Genomic DNA, 16,624 nt, shown 5'->3' with positions numbered 1-16,624 from the left:
CCTCTTGAGCTATATGCGTTATGAATAAAGAGTTGGCAAGCAGTAGGCAAAATAAAACATAAAATGAAACCACTGCTAGAACAGTTCCATAATGTGAGGGGGGAGGGAGAAGAGAAAAACTCTCAGTCCCTCCACTGGAACGATGAAACTCCTTCCATTATGGTATTTATTGTCAGATGTTAGCAGAAACTGACCCCCAGTGTGGTGGCACTGGGAAAGACACTGCTTATAGATTCTTCTTCATTTTCCACATTTTTCAGCATTTCCAAGGTATACCCCATAATTTGAATTCTCAAAACAAAACCCTGTGCCCTGAAAGCTCTGTCAGATTTTTGCCATCTTTCCAAAAGGAAATACTCCATATTTCACTGAGGAAAACACCCAGCAGCTGGTACTAAAGTAAATATTTGCTGCTGAGTGCTTTGGAAAAAAACATATAAACCAGGGCCCAAATAATGTCTGTCACATATAAGTTTGGGATGATGTTAGAGGGATCGGCAGAGTTACTTCAGCTACCATCAGTGCTCCATCTGCTCACACAGGTGCCCAAATACAGACCTCAATCCTGAGCTCAGCATATCATTCTGAAGTTCACCAATCTTTGGCATTCTGAGTGTAATTGTTCCTGTGCAATGTTTCAGAAGGCTGGCACGCGTGCAGCAGGTCTACCAGCCTATCTGCTCAGGACTGAAGTTCCATTTGCAAAGAATAGGGAAAAGCAAAATGAAGAGATTCTTCAAAATACACACAGGGCTGCCCTTCTTCATAAAGTCTTATCTCCTCTGATGGCACTGGGAGGCATCAGACCACAAGGAACTGGAAAGTGCTTAGTTATGAAGGCAATTGCAACAGAAGAAAATACATTTCTTATCTGCAGAAGAGCAGAAAAGGCAGAAGGATAGAGCACGGCCCGATGCAGCACACAGCAAGCATGCAGTTTAGCATTTCATTTTTAAATACTTTTGTTCCCCAGGAAGCTTTACAACCGCCTCTATTCTCATAGCTGCTGCAGCCAAAGCCCCCCACGTCAGGAAGGTATTGGTTTACCTCTTTTTCATTGCCAGTTATCATTTCCCATGTCCCGTAGTGGCCCTTCTCCTGTCGGAAGAACTGAATGGCTTCTAAGAACGCCTCGACTTCATATGTGGTCTGCTTGAGAAAATCTGAAGAAAAGGTAACACAAATAGCCTTTAATGAAAACAAACACCTTTTAAAATCCACTTTCTTGTCCCATGCACATACCAGAGAAATATTTTCCAATCATTTACTCAGCCCAAGTGCTTGAAGACCTCTGAGTTTCCATGAAGACTCAGAAGCATAATGTTGCCAGATACAAACTGTCTCATCTAAAATGTTAAATTAAACCATCGCTATTAACAGCTAGAGCAAAACAGAGTAAAAGATAACCACTTTATAGGGAGCTCTGTCTGTGGTAGACTCTGACAAGGCAGTCACTAACATCTGAAAGCTCATCCCTTTATACCTATGAGTGAGATAAGATGGCATAGGGGCAAACGGTGACAGCAGGTAGCAGGGCCAGGATTTGGGGGTTTCTGCTTCTTTCATTTAAGGTAACAATTAAGAATGTAAGGTACTGATAATTATCTCAGTGACAGCACACTGTGGCACCATGTGGGCCCTTGAGGAATTGCTGAACTCTGACTTACCACTCCCCAGTGCTCTTCTATTCCACAGCAAAACAAATGAAGTAGGAGATTTTTTCATGAGAAATAACAATGGGACAAAGGAAGTTCTTTGCTCATGCCAATTACGAAATTTCCAACAAAACTGTTGCACTTTTCCCCAACATTTCAGGCACGTTTAACTCCAGCTCTGGATTACCTGCTGCTGTCTGTGGCTGCTACTGCTAGATGGTAGCTTGTCCCCAGCCTGCAATGATAGACTGCAGACACCGTGTTGTACAGAGGAGCCTGCAGCACAGAAACACCTGCGAACAAGTGGCTAGGCTAGTTTGTTCTTAAAAACACCAGGGAGCCAGCCATGAGATGGAAATTCTGTCTCTGGCAACTTCTTCTTTCCATACTGCAAGAATTTTGAGCTATTTGCAGTCAACAGTCTCCTTCACATGACAGCATGCAAAAACACACCTAAGTAAAGCTGTAACAGCTGTCATGAAGCAAAACGAGTTTGTCGTGATCTGGGGAGAAATCCCTCTGCCTCAGAAGGTAGAGAAGCTCTCTAAAGCAACGAGGCTGCTTGGCAAGCCTAAGGAAGGACTGCAGGCTGAAAAACCACAGCTGAAATAGTTCAGGAATCCAAGTGCTGCCCATGCTGAGTCACAGCTTCAGGATTACTGTGAGGATTATTATTGTAGGGGAACAACAAAGCCATGACAATTTATTGTCTCCTCTACAAGGTTAACAAGTTGCAGCACTGATCAGCTGAAGCTCTATTGTGTGCGTGCTAGGAAGAAAGGAGGGAAGAACAATGTTAATTCTATCAAAGGTAAGTATGCTGCTTTTTGAAGATACTGGTATGTATAAGTAATTGTTATGCAAAGTCAGAGATTAAATTCTCAAGCCTTGCCTGACAAGAAAGTCATGCATTTGATGTGTTCGGGAAAGTTTCTAAAGACAAAAGCTTCACAGGAGGCTTGCACGCACACCAAGAGCAATAGAGGGATTATACAAATTACAGCGAACGTGGAAGATTAACACTATTGTGACTCCCCTTCCATCTCCTCCCTGCACTTTACCAGCTGGTAGGCACCACCTCTGTTTTGCAAATACTCAGAGGTTCTGAGAGATCAAACGATTTCTTCAACACCACACAATGATCAAGCAAGAGAACAACAGGCACATAAAAGCCCAATCACTTTTTCAGTGCTACCTCCCCGATTTATAGCATTTATAATAGCAATTCATAAACCAGGATGCAAAAATACCAGTTTAAGAGTTGTACAGTCAGGGTGCTCGCTGCCAAGAGAAGATCCTCTGATGGCAGCTTGGACAAAAGAATGGAGTACTCCACCTGCAAAATTGGTGGAGTGCTGCAGATGAAAGCTTTTGTCCTCCTGAAAGCAAACTCTGAATGTTTAGACCAGGCTTAGCTGGAGGAAGGGAGAGTGCAGCTCTTCAGCCCTCCCATTGTGACTCACATGTTTTGTTTCTCCACAGCTGTGCTCCCTCCTAACCAAAAGGGACAGCAGAGCATCCAAAGGGCTGCGTCTCGGACCTGCCAAGGTGACGATTTGCCAGCGCTGACAAGTCTCTGCTCTCAGATCATGGAGTTTTAAACTCCATGCTCAAGGGAGTGCTCTGTTCTCACTGTTCCCGACCCACAGAAAAGTGGGAGGAAGGTGTTAAAAAAACAAGAGCAATTCATCTGTATAGTTCATGGGAATGGTGTCAGGCTGTAAGTAGCATAAAATCCCAAATCACACATTCTTTCCCATGTCAGTAAGCACAAGAGAATACCACAGTTATGGTAGTCTTACTGCAAATACAGCTCAAAGTAGAAAGGCAGCTTTATCCTTTCAAGGCCTACTGTCATTGCTTTAATGTAAGCAATTTTTGTCACTTTCCATAGGAGGAAAGGATTGCATCAGAGATAACACACTGAGCAAGCAGATCCATCCAAGAGCTGGCCTGCGCAGAAGCTGTTGGCAATGGACACAAGAGGCACATTAATGGAAAATGTCTTGAGAAAAGGGAATTGTACCCAAGCTGAAAGGAGCTGCAGAGCACATCCTGCAGGATTTCAGCAGGGAAGAAACAGGGTAAGACAACTAGCAGTTTATGGAAAGGCTAGAAGGCTGTGGGCAGACTGGCAGCCAGCTGCATTCTAGCAGGGCAAAGCAAGGCAAACAGTGAGTGAACTGTCGGGTAGCCCTGCTTTCGTGCAAGAGAGAGGATGGTGCGTGGGAGATGGAAGCAGAAACTGCAGCTGCAAGCAGGGCAGGTGGCAAACCCCTATTGTTCAGGAATGATTGTTCATCTGCAGAAAGGCCAATGTGTGCTTCCCTCTGGGGCTTCCCCTGATGCGGCTGGTGCCTATCGCAAGCCATGGATCTGCACCCACTGCTGTAGAACCCGGAGCATGTCAGGGAGTTCAGTGCAGCAGAGGCTGTGGGTCCTCCTCCAACACTCACACGATGTGTGGGGGTTGTGTGCTGGGGCAGTGTCTTATTACCTCTGGTTCCAGGTTTCTTTGAAGCTAACCTGGGTTGCAGCACTGCATTATGTGTTCTGGTGACACAATGGAACAGGCTGCCCAAGGAGGCTGTGGATGCCCCATCCCTGCAGGCATTCAAGGCCAGGCTGGATGTGGCTCTGGGCAGCCTGGTCTGCTGGTTGGTGACCCTGCACATAGCAGGGGGTTGAAATTAGATGATCACTGTGGTCCTTTTCAACCCAGGCCATTCTATGATTCTACAATTCTATACGTAAAGGTACACCTTAACACAGATCACTCTTCTTTCTGTGCAGTAATCACTGTACTATCTCAGTCTACTTTCCTGCTTGTGTCATATACACGGCTTTTACAACCACAGAGAGCTGGAAACACCTGCTCTGCATGTGTGATGTACCTTATTTTCCTCTGCCTGGGCCAGCTGCTGCCCTCCTCAAAGCAGAAAAATGTCCTTTCCTTTTGGGTAGCCTGTATGCACACATATAGGCTTCTAGCCCCACCTTCAAGCTCTATCTCTTTATGAAGGGAAGAGCCAGGCACAGAAAGATTTAATTGTCACTGGACAAGAAGCAGTTAGCAAATAAATCTTCAACAACATTGCAAGCTGTAAAGTTTACTGAATGTCCGCCAGCGTAATGCCTGTGAGACTTTACGGGCACCCAGACTGATGCTACGTGCTTAATGCAGGCTCCTCTGCACTTGGAAAGTTCCCCGAGCAGATTCTCCAGCTGCTAATGGATAGAACATCTGCTTGTTCGAGGAGAGCAAAACAAAATTCTGTTTGGTCTCTTTTATTTCGAAATAAGAAAAGCCACACAGAGACTCTATTTCTCATACCCCAGCACGCAGCCTAATTCAAATAACAAACGCAGATAAGATACTGCTAACAATGCATTCCTTTTATAAACATAACATAGAAGCAGTTCATTCACAGAGTAACTGCTGCACAGCTCGTATTGAAAAGAAGAAAGGACAATTGGAAACACCGTGACTTTCTACATCTCCCCCCCTCACTTCTCTCATGAAGGCACAGTGCTTTCAGTGCTGCAGAAAGCTTTCTGTAGGCACGAGCCTCCTCACAGCAATGTCCCTCCAAAAATAAATCTTAAACCTTCGCTGATCGAAATGATGCACAGAGGACCAGGCTCTTCAACACCCACTAAGAGTGCAGTGGGCACCGATTAAGTCCTGGTGCCAGATCCATAACACAGAAGGTCCCATGCCTAATTTCGGTCACATCCAATGTTTTGGTCACCGTCAGAATTCTGTCACTTAATGTGGTTCCTCATGTTATCCACTACAGCTCCTTAGTGTCACCCACCAGATGCCTGGTCAGACAGCAGAAATAGGCCACCTTCAGCCCCAGGCTCCCACACGTGTGCCCAAAGGCAGCAGCATGGACTAGCTGCCCTGCTGTTCTCAGCCTTCTCTGGGCATCATAGACTGGCCAGTCCAACCCTAATCAAACACAGAAAGTTTCTGTGCAAAACCTTCTAGAAACAGACTCTGTTACCAGGAGTAGTGAGTGCCTTAGGGTTTGCTGCCTAGTACTACAAGTGTGGATTTTCAGCAAACCTGGATGATAGGAAATCTGTGTTCAACCATTCCAATTCAAGCACCTTAACTGCATGTACCACGCACTGCTGCATCGGATGATTAATCACTCAGATGGCAATTTCCCTAATTACAACTGAAGGGAGGTGCCTCTTTAATAATACATCCCCTAGCCTGCCATGCTGAAGGTTAAAACACTTTTCAATACCCAATTTAGCCTGTGCACCCCTCCGGGCAACCACTGTTATGAATAGGGCTCACTGCTGCAGTATTAAGAAGGAGTACAATGGTCACGACTCCACAGGAACAGGGATAGGTGTCTGAAGACAGATAGCTTAGTGTTTACTCCCTTCACGAATGCAAAGTCAACAAGCAAAGTCTTCATGTAAGCAACAGCACGGCTCGTTTCTGTTCTTCTCATACAGCCTCGTGGCAAAGGCCGTGTTTGGGGAGCTCAGCAAAATGTTTCTGCAGCTCCTGGTGGGACTGCGGTCAGATGCGGTAACCAGACAGCAAGAATTTTCCACCTCCCACGATTTATGGGGTGATCTGCTCCGCTGAGACACCAACAGTTTGCAGTTCCCTCCTGCATCCCTCCTGCAAACTGGGCCTCGCTCATTTCTGGATGCAGCAGCAGCATTACAGCGTGGAGCTGCTCAGAGCCAAGGAGCTGCAGTCAGGATATTTTACGATGTGTAAAAACCGTGCATGCCATTCTTCAAAACCAGCAGAGTGCCCCAATTGCAATCCAGTAAATATCCCTCTCCCTTATGGGATTTTGTTACACTAGATTTATTACTTTTGTCGTTAATAATAATAAAGGGGTATATGGGCTGTGGACAAAGTACTTTACCAAAGCTAGCTAAGGCCACCGAGAGCAATCTAAGTCTTTGGCTGACATTTAACAAATAGCTGAAGCCACGAGAAGATGAAGATGAACCAATGCTAACACGGAATCCAGAAGCCTGAGCTCACAGAGCACAGGTTTTAATTAAAGAAATGCTGATCCTGACAATCCGCCCACCATTCGACTTCCAAAACTCAGAAGCAGTCCACCCTGCTCCCTCTGCCTCCTGCAGCACCAACATCTGTGCATGCTCCTATGCTGGAGAGCTGTGAACAGGTTGGTTCTGCAGTCCTATTTTCCACACGGGTCCTGAATTCTTCCTGCAGGTAACTGTGGATGATGCCACAGTTGATGGCAAGCAATCCTATAGCAAGTAGTATTTACATATGATGGTGATACAGTCAGAAGGCAGCCTTGCCTGGCTCTTCCCTACTTCCTTACTGATTTAATTAATTAAATTAGAAACCTTGTTTCATTTTATAGTAAAATTCTTGCTCCCTCATCTACTTGGTGAAAACCTGGCTTAGATGATGGCAGTGTCCCTGTAGCTCTCTTTTGCTGATCCCCTTATGTAGCATCTTCCTGGGACAAGGAAAATCTCTGGCTCTACAGTGCTGGTGAAGGGCTGTGCTTCTTGGGAGGCTGCGAATAGAGCAGTAGGAGGTGGACAAAGCTGAATAATATTTGGGATTTTCAGTGTTTTACCTTTGTTTTCAGCAGTCTCAAAAGATGGTGCTTCCACCACTTCTTGTTTCTACTGGACATCACCCTCAACAAAACAGATTTTGTACTAAGATTTGCAATTTGAACTTCTCCCAGTTCCCTTCCCCTTCCAAGCCATCCTCCTCTCACCCCAGCATCTGTTTCTTTCAAACATATTTACATTGTCGTGTTTCCCCTGCTTTCCATTAAGCATGCTTTTTAATAATAATAAAAACAATCTATTTGATTTTTCTAATTGAATTTCTTTTTAAAAATAGCCCTTTTGAAAACAAAGGCTGGTAAAAAAAAAGAAAATAGAAAATATCCATCCCAAAGCAGAGGGAGGCTGCAGAAAGAAAAGGCCATTATATTCCAGAAGTGTGGTATCTCAGCCATCTCAGTAAGCAGGATGCTGCCAGCTCTTGTAGTGGCACTCTTAAGAAAGCTGTTACACACTGCCAACTGCTGACAGATATGGGTGAATGCATCTGGAGAGCACTGGGGAGTCAGAGATGTTCCTGCAGTTAAAGAATCATTCCACCAACCTCCCTACACCACTATTAGGGGATGCCTATCAAATACAAATAAGCAAGCACACCAAAGAGCAATTTCCCCCTCTATGAATGATCTGTCTAGCACAGGTTTCCTGCAGTAGCGTGTTTTTTTTTTCTATTATTTCAGAGAATACCCTCCTAGGATTCAGTTGCTCTGGCTAAGAACTGCAGCAGTTATTGCTGGTTGCTCTTCCAGTTTCTGTTAATGATGAGTAACTTTCTCCGAGGTGGTGCATGAGCGATACCATCACGTGGAAAATGATGGATACGACACAGAGAATAGGCCAAGGGAGAGTCCTGGCCCAGAAGTTGTTATGCACAGATGAGCAAAACCATTCCATCATCTCCCTGTCAGACTGCAAAAAGAAGTCACCTGAGTTCTTAGGTATTTCAAGAGCTACTGCTTGTATTACAGAAAATTGCTAAGGAAGGCAATGGCCATAATCTCCAAAAGCTGAGGTCCTGAATATTTCTGTCTCTTAAAAACCAAACAAAAGAGTCCTGACACAGAGAACTTCACCCAAGGGCCGAGAAAATCCAAGTGAATTCACCTTCCTGAACGTGGGGAGATGAGGAGGACTGGAGAACTGCACCTCATGGGAAGACAGCCTGCCTTGAGCTGGTAAGCAGTTACAGCACCCCAGAGATATATCTCTGAATGAAAGAACACACAGTTTAGTTTCACAAAATGAATCCTGTCATATTATTAACCCAAATTGAGTTGGAAGTGAAGTATAACAGCTTGGATCTGAGAGGCATCAATCTCACAGCTCTGATGTTTTCCGGAGAGCTGTGTGCTGTGTATTATTCATAGATCATGTGGTACAAAACTGCTAACCACTAACAGAAGCAAGATGAGGTCATTTCCAAACAGGATACAACCCTGCAATAATACTCTGCATTTATAGCAAATAAAGTTTTGCAGCACAAACTCCCTCAGAGAACATTACACCAGAGTTTCAGATGGTTGCTTCGCAGCACGCATTGCCTGTATTAAAGCTGCTCAAAGCAGAACCTCCCTCTGCCAGGAGCATCACCCTGGGGTTTTATAGCCTAAACCACAGCATCATCCATCTCTGATAATCCCCAAGTGCTTTACAAACCACCCCTGGTAAAGATGATCATTTTTTCTACCGCTGACCTTTGAAGCTGCAGCCCAAATACTGCCTTCCACCTGCACCAATGAGTCTCTTCACAGCTACTAAAATAGGCTCAGGGGGTGGGTGCAAGCCAGTGCCTCTTCTGCACCACCTCCTGCTTTGTACTACGTTAGAAATGAAAGATCAGACCACGGTGGGAGGTGATGTACGTAGGCAAGAGCATCACTTCAATTAAGATTTTACACACGTTAATCATCTTGGCATTTCAGAATGAATATACCTCCCACAGATTGAAAAGCCCAACTACGGTACAAGCAAGAGAGGCATACTGGAAAAGCCAAAGCCATGCTGACTGGAGGAACTGATGTCACAGACCGAAGACACCCCGTATAAGGCAAAAATAGTCTCATTTTAAGCAAATCACACAGCCAGTTCTAAATTGTGTTCTAAAACATTTCATGTTTTTTTTTTTAGCACCTCACAGGTCTTGTCAGAGATTTTCACTGCAAAGTGGTGTCGTAAGTTGTGACGGTGCTGATGCTTCCACCAACATTTACACCCCAGTTTTGAACCCGCATTTGGGCTTCTGGGTCAAGTGAGAGACATAGAATAGACCAACCATCACCTCAGCCACTCAGCTGGAGTAAAGGAGATTTCACCCTGTTAACCATCAAGTGATTGAATTAACAAGTCAAAAAGCAAGCTCCAGGTCTGAGTTGGACAGAAGTGCTAAACACTGCCTGCATTGTACTTTTGCCCAGTATCACACAAACCTTCAGAAAGGTCTTGAAGCTTTCATCCCAGAGCAGAAAAGCTACTGTACTTTAACATAAAAAAAAATTGTTTTTGATAATTTGTGGTTATCAAAGCAATTTCCTACTCAGTTCTACTTTATTTGGTCCTTCTGCACAGTACCTGAAGGAGATAATCCTGAAAATGGTAACTGAAGAACAAACTCCTTTTCTTCACCTGCCCTCTCCAGATGAGAAAAGCCATCCCATTTGCAACAAGAAGACTCAAAAACCTCTTCCAAGCCCTATTTGGACTCATGGCAGTTGCTTTTAGGGATAAAGATGAGCAGTCCAGCATCAGGTTCAGGGACAATGAGATGCATGCAGAAAGGATGGCAAAGAGAAGAAAGTGGCCAAGGAGGACAGTATTTCTCCTGATACAGCCGACCTTATCTTCAGCTTGAGCATCTAATGTCACCTTCTCAAATCTTTATCAACACTTCAGTAATTACTCTGAATTACAGCTCACGAGTTGGCAAACCATTGTGTACATGTAGTGCTGGAGCGACAGAAATAATGATGAGAAAAACACCTGTCAGCTAAATTTAGAGCTGAAAAAGGAAATGCGGGCCCAGCCAGTGACAAACCAAAACAGCAGAGATGGAGGAAAAAATCTGATGGTGTCTCAGTTCTGCTATTGTAGCCAAGCTGTGCCAGAATGTGCACCGTGAGATTAAAAGGAAATTTTGTATTTATCCCTTGCCTAATACGTTTATTTATGGGACTTCTCTATTTTTTTCTCTTTTCTTTTTATTTATGGCTTAATTGGAGACTGCAGGATACGGTTTTGAAAGTCCCTTAGCTTCCTGTGTCGTGATGGTGTTTATCAAGATACGGATGTGAAATCAAACCAGATGAAAGAATATAAAAACAAGAAGTGAAACTGCATCTCCCCAAATTAGCTAGTTGTATTTTCCTTCTCATCACACAGACTTCCCTGCACCGCAGCACCAACCAGTTGGGCTTCTTCCCTTTTAACAGCAAATACCAAGTGAAACTCAGTAGCTGGTAACCTCATAGAGGGAAAGGAAGAGACCTCATAAAGTGACAAAATAATGAAAGAAACATTCAGGGGAAACTTCTGTCTGATTTACAGGGCATGCAAATGGACTGAAAAATGAAGGATAGTAAGGAGATTCTACCTATATTTTTAGCATTTCCCTCATTACTGCTATTCTGGCACTGACAGCACTTCATGGCTGGGGATGAGGTGGGCACCTCACTAGCAACCTGCCCCCTAAAATGGGAGGGGTGCAGCTCTCACCACTTCTCTGCTTTCCAAAAACAAAATGGGGATGGAGAGGGAATGAAAATAAGACCAAACTGTGAGTGGAAGTGGAGGGACCGTGGAGATAATGGCAAACAGATGATGTGCATGCCACAGTTCACATCTAATTTGGAAACAGCAGGTTAAGAAAAGGGATTTAAAAATGAAGCCGCTTCAACACTTCAACTCAAGCACAGCTTCTTTAAAAACCTAAAAGCTTTTAAAACTAAGTATTACATGAAATCTCATGCTGATGAAGGTCTGAGCTCTACAGAAGCTTGAGAAGAACAGGCTCTCTGGAATCACAGAACATCCCGAGTCAGAAGGGACCCACAAGGATCATTGAATCAATTCCTGGCTCCACACAGGAGCACCCAAACCTCAGATCCTATGTCTGAAAGCGTTGTCCAGAGGCTCCATGAGCTCTGGCAGCTCGGGGCTGTGCTCACTGCCCTGGGGGGGCTGTTCCATGCCCATCACGCTCTGGGGCAGAATCCATTCCTTCCATCCAACCTGACTCCTGCATCACAGCTTCATGCTGCTCCTTTGGGCTCTAAAAGTAACAGTGAAAGGTCAGCAGCTCCTCCAAGAATAAATTAAGGCAAAACTTGGGGACGGAAAGTTAAAAAAAAAGGTTCTATGGGCAGAAAAATGCACTTCATGTTGTCCATTCTATCAGGAAGTTGTTACGAAAATGATATGAGAATATATAGTATAGTCACATGCATCTTCTGACAGTTATTTTTTGACTTGGCACATTTGCCATTTTAAGCTTTTAGTTTTCAGTTTTGCAGAAACAATGAAGGCATTATGACTACCCTGGGAACCCACTGCAAGTGTTTTACAACACAAGAAACAGACTAACAAAAGCTGAAAGCTTAATCATGTAGCACTGTGCCAGAGGTCTGTGTCTTCTCTGCATGTGGAATTATCTCTAGCAAGAGACATCACCAAATATTATTACTCTACACCACATTTGACTATTGACTCTGCATTTGCTGGCATAGAAGAAGCCTCATCAGCAATGAGCATTTCTTTGGCTGATCCACGCTCTATATTTAGAGACCTCCCCTGAACATTATCTTTCTATATGCATATTCAAGTCATTTAACTAATTTAACTCACCCTTTCATTTCCAACCACCAAAAAGCTTTGAAATCAGCAAATATGCCCCTTACAACGTTTCATATCCTCTGCCTTAGGTAATAAAGTCAGTGAGAAAAAAATCACGGCATTTCAGAGCTGCACACAACGTTCTTTAATGCAGCTCAATGATGCTTCCAATTACAAAAGTATTGGTAAAGACTGGAAAGTTTGGAGGGAAGGAAGCTTTTGATGGAGCAATTCTGAGATAATGAGCAGGATGCACTGGCTGTGCAAATATCCTATTAGCCTTTATTGTAAAGAAAAATTTTAAGAGAAGGGCCATACACAAAAATGATGAAGTTTTAAAACTCATTTGACTTAAGCTCAGCCAAAAAAGGGTACTGATTGTAAGCACAGCTTACGTGAAGTTTGCCAGGTCTGGTACCCCAATAACTGCAGCTCTCACTGCACCCTTCCCTACCCACCCCACTGACAACCAGATTAGGCCTCTGGACCCCCAGCACGAGCTCTAAGCCCCCACATCTCCTCACCAGCTGGCTCAGACCTAACGGATCTTTCAGTTCCAGTCCCAGCTCTATGGTCTCTATAGTCACTGTCTCCTACGCCTTCCCTCCTTCTTGACAGATACCCTGAACTGAGGTTTGCTGGTGAGTGAAGCTAATGGCCATTTACACCAGATGGAATTCCATCAGGAGAGCACTCAGGGCTCACCAGCTGCTGGCCCAGGACTGCAGTACCTGTCACACATGTCCAGCTGGGAGCTGGCACTTCAAACCTGCAGGGTGCCTACGATGTTGGGGCTCCTTCCCTACCTCCTGGCACTCGGGACCCCAGCACACACCCAACAGAGAGCAGCCTTACCCTGGAAAAGTGTTACAAGTGGAGCTTGGTAAAAAGGCAGGACAGACCGAGGTGATATCAGGTGTGGGGTTTGGCTGGGCTCACCACCCTCCTGTCTGCACCTCACTCTCACTTCTGTCTCCTTCTTCCTCACCTATCCCATGCTTGTTCCTCTTCAACCCACTACGGCCTTTCCCTTTTCCCACCTTTGCTCTTTCCCCTAAATATCCCGTAACAAATCTCACATGTTCCCAGCCTCCTGGAAGACACCCTGTGATACACTTTACACAATCCCCAAGAGCTCTTCCCCTGCATCCCACAGCAGGTCCTGTCCTCACTCAGGCAATGGCAGCCTGGATAGGCTTCACACTGGGACCATGAGCTGGGCCTCCTCCTCTGAGTTCCTCTGCACCCCTCAGCCCAACAGGGTCCTGCTGTTGCTCCCTGGGCGTTGCTGCTTTCAGCAAGGAGCCCTGAATCTCACAGCCTCACAGCTTAAAGTCCCCAAACCATCTGACCTCCTCTGCAAACCCTAAGGCATCACGAAAGCTCTTTGCAGAAGAGCAGAACGGGAGCTTCCCAGATGAATCACGGAACTTGGATGATTTCTGTGCTGAGATTAATCTATCCATCAACTTTCAGAATCAGGCTAATGAACAGAATCTCTGTGTACACATCCTGTTCGCCTAGAATAATTTCAGCACCATGATTGATCCAGTCTTGGTTGGGTTAGGGATGTTTCAAAGCTTGTTTAATTTATTTCACCTGAGTTGTACTCAAGAATGGTGCAAAACGTCTACTCATTCATCAACAATGAATGAAAACATTGTCTCACTGAACTGCAAATCATTATCAATTAGTATAAAAGAAAGCTGAACACAACAGGAAATTTGAAGGGGAAGGAAAAACCCACAGCACATACATCTGACTCATACCTGCAAGTAGCAATCACTAAATCCAACCGCTTTTGTAATTATTCTTCTGACCATGAGCTCTGACCAGAAAACCCAGAAACACAGGACGGACCAGTTATTTAAAAAGAGAGACTCAGAAAAGAGTCTATGGCTGAAATCCCAGGGCAGCTCCCATGACAAAACCACACGCTGATTCACTTCAGGTTTGTGTTCAGAACGAAGCAGCATTTGATTCTGCTTCCTGGGAGAAATATTCTAACTGAAAACTCCTCTGAATTTTTGGCTGAAATCCCGCGTGATACATTCCTTTCCAGAACTCCTAGTGCTAATTTACAGAAAAGACAGAAAGGCACCTTCTGATCAGACATTACATCTGCCTTTCACCTACCCTTGCCAAATCTGGCAGGGGAGAGAAGTGCAGAGTGTTGCCTTGGCCGCTGCTCCTCATCCCACCAAGTTCTATTCCACAGTCAAACTGGGAGGATTTTTTGCTTCTAGTACAGAGTCAGGGTTACTGAGGTCAGTGATCATTTTTCCACTGACAGCACTTAGGTTTCTAGCAGATGGTACGAGTCCAAGAAATCAAGAAAATACTGGGTCCCATCTCCTTAGCCAGAGAAAGCTGTCCAAGTTTACCAGTGAAACGGTAGGTCTTAATCCAAACTGTCTTTATCTCCCAGTCTGTTGAGAAGAAATAGTGTGACACGAAGGATGAGTGTTGTTAAAGGTACTCCAGTGTCACTTTGGTTGGATAACAACTTCACCACAGAAAAAAGCTGAGGGACAAATCCTGGAACAGATGCATAAATGAGGCAGCAGCTGAGCCATATGAAATATAATAAAACACAGACTTGGAGGCACTGGAGATGGAAAAGACCTGTTAGGTCATTGAGTCCCAGCTTTTCCCAATTCAGAATTGTCCCCTGGAGTGATGCGCTGAACTTTAAGGGAAAAAAAATTAAAAAAAATTAAAAATAAGGCTGCCAAAAGCTTTGTCAAGCCTGTTACGCTTGCTCCAGAAGAGGGAAATGAAAAACCCAAATCTCACGAACAGGCTTCAAGTCATGGAAGACTAACAGTGCCAGGAAAACTTGATTATATCCCCATCTACTTACCAAACCCTGGTGAGGAAAAAAGGGGTGGCTTCCCAAAGTCCAGAGCACTTTCTGTATGACATCTGAAATCAGGCTAATCAGAACCATAAATCACAGAGGCAGGCTTTGCCTTTGGGCACGTCAGGGGAACGCGGGCTCCTCTGCCAACTATGCAGGGAGTATTTATTGAGACCACAGACTTGAACTATTCGGAAGTGCCAGATGAAGGTGTGCTCCTTCCTGACCGATGCCTCTACCTATGCTAACCTACTCCTGAAATAGTCTGTATAGTCTCCATGTTTGGTATTTGCTTACCGCATCGTTTTAGCCCTCAGTTTCCCCACACCTACACAGATTTGCATTGGAGTTGCTCTGCCTGGTTTGTACAAGGCTGCCAGTGCTGGAAAAGCTTGCTTTTGCTCTCCAGCTTCAGCATGAGCTTGGCAAAAGTGGTCCAGAGCACGGCATGGGAGCATACAGCACCTGCTGATGCAGGGACTGGGAGACCTGCATGTCCTGAAAAGGCAGTGCTGCCATCACCCACCACCAAGCACCATGCAAAGTACTCAGCAATCCAGGGGACTGCCTCAGAGTACAGTAATGTGTGTTTTCATCATGGGAATGCAGTCTTAAATGGGACTTGAGATATCGTTGGCAGAGGAGATGAGAAAAGAGACAGCAATTGAGAAGAATCCAGGGAGGACAGTGTGAGACAACTGTCTGAGGGTAATAGGGTGAAGCTGATGACCAGGAGACAAAAGTGATGGCTAAAAACAACACAGGGAGCAACTGCTGTAAGCAAAACAGACCCATCACACACTGTACTCTCAATTCTTTTATCTACAAGCATGAGCTTTCAGGCCTACATAGATGAAATTGTTGGAGACATTCCTGTGTTTTTATCTGCAACCAAAGGCAGCAGGAGCAGATGGGACTTGAAACCAATAGTACAGGCATACAAGAGCCTGGATGCCAATAGGTTGGCTCAATGAAAAAAGAAGAAAATCACATTAAACCAATCATCTGAAAAACAGAAAAATATTTCTTTTTTTGAAGGTTCCAACTCACAAATGCTCTTCCAGTTCAACAGGAACAACGTTACTTTAATAATCCTAGCAAGTCACAAGTTGTCTTCTTCAGACAATGCCTAGAAAACTTCTAGCCCAATGTACTCAGAAAGTGAGATTTAGAACATACCCTTGTGCAAAGCAATGTACACCATGCCTCACACACAACTCACAGCTCTCTTACAAGGCTCTGCCATGGCTGAGGGCCTGAACTGTCATCTCAGCACCCAACAAAACCAGAAAGCGTTTGATCAGTGATGGTGTATGTAAAAGACATCACAAAATGCACTGAGAGTCCACATTCTCTCATCATTTTACAGACATGGATAGGAGATCTGTGCTACGCTTGTCAAGCTTGCAAACACAGGCAAGAATTTAACATGCCATGTTCAGTATGCATCTCCTATGATTTTGCACCAAGATACTGGTTTTGCATGAACTGACAGAGAGGGGAATGTCGCTTTCAAAGCAATTCCCATGTCTTCTATTTGAGTTTCCTGCAGTGCAGCTCAAACCCAACCTAACTCAGCTCCTGGCAAAGCTAGAAAAAGTGTATGTTAATTCATTTCTCAAGGCACTGAAAACTGAACATCTTTCATACATCATTTTCACAGTTTTTTTGTGTTTTTTTTTTT

At 44.5% G+C, this 16,624-nt stretch overlaps 1 protein-coding gene across 1 annotated transcript in view; it reads right to left on the bottom strand.

The window, feature by feature from the left end:
- NIBAN1 (niban apoptosis regulator 1) overlaps positions 1–16,624 on the bottom strand; it is a 62,048-nt gene that overhangs the window by 17,179 nt on the left and 28,245 nt on the right. The window contains exon 6 of the mRNA XM_031595512.2: positions 1,048–1,163. Coding sequence (XP_031451372.2) covers positions 1,048–1,163 — 116 coding nt within the window. The remainder of the gene's footprint in view (positions 1–1,047; positions 1,164–16,624) is intronic.

This window comes from Phasianus colchicus, chromosome 9, assembly GCF_987193195.1.
Source record: "Phasianus colchicus chromosome 9, bPhaCol1.hap1.1, whole genome shotgun sequence".
NCBI classification, from domain to species: Eukaryota; Metazoa; Chordata; class Aves; order Galliformes; family Phasianidae; genus Phasianus; species Phasianus colchicus.
This window is presented reverse-complemented; position numbering and strand designations above follow the sequence as displayed.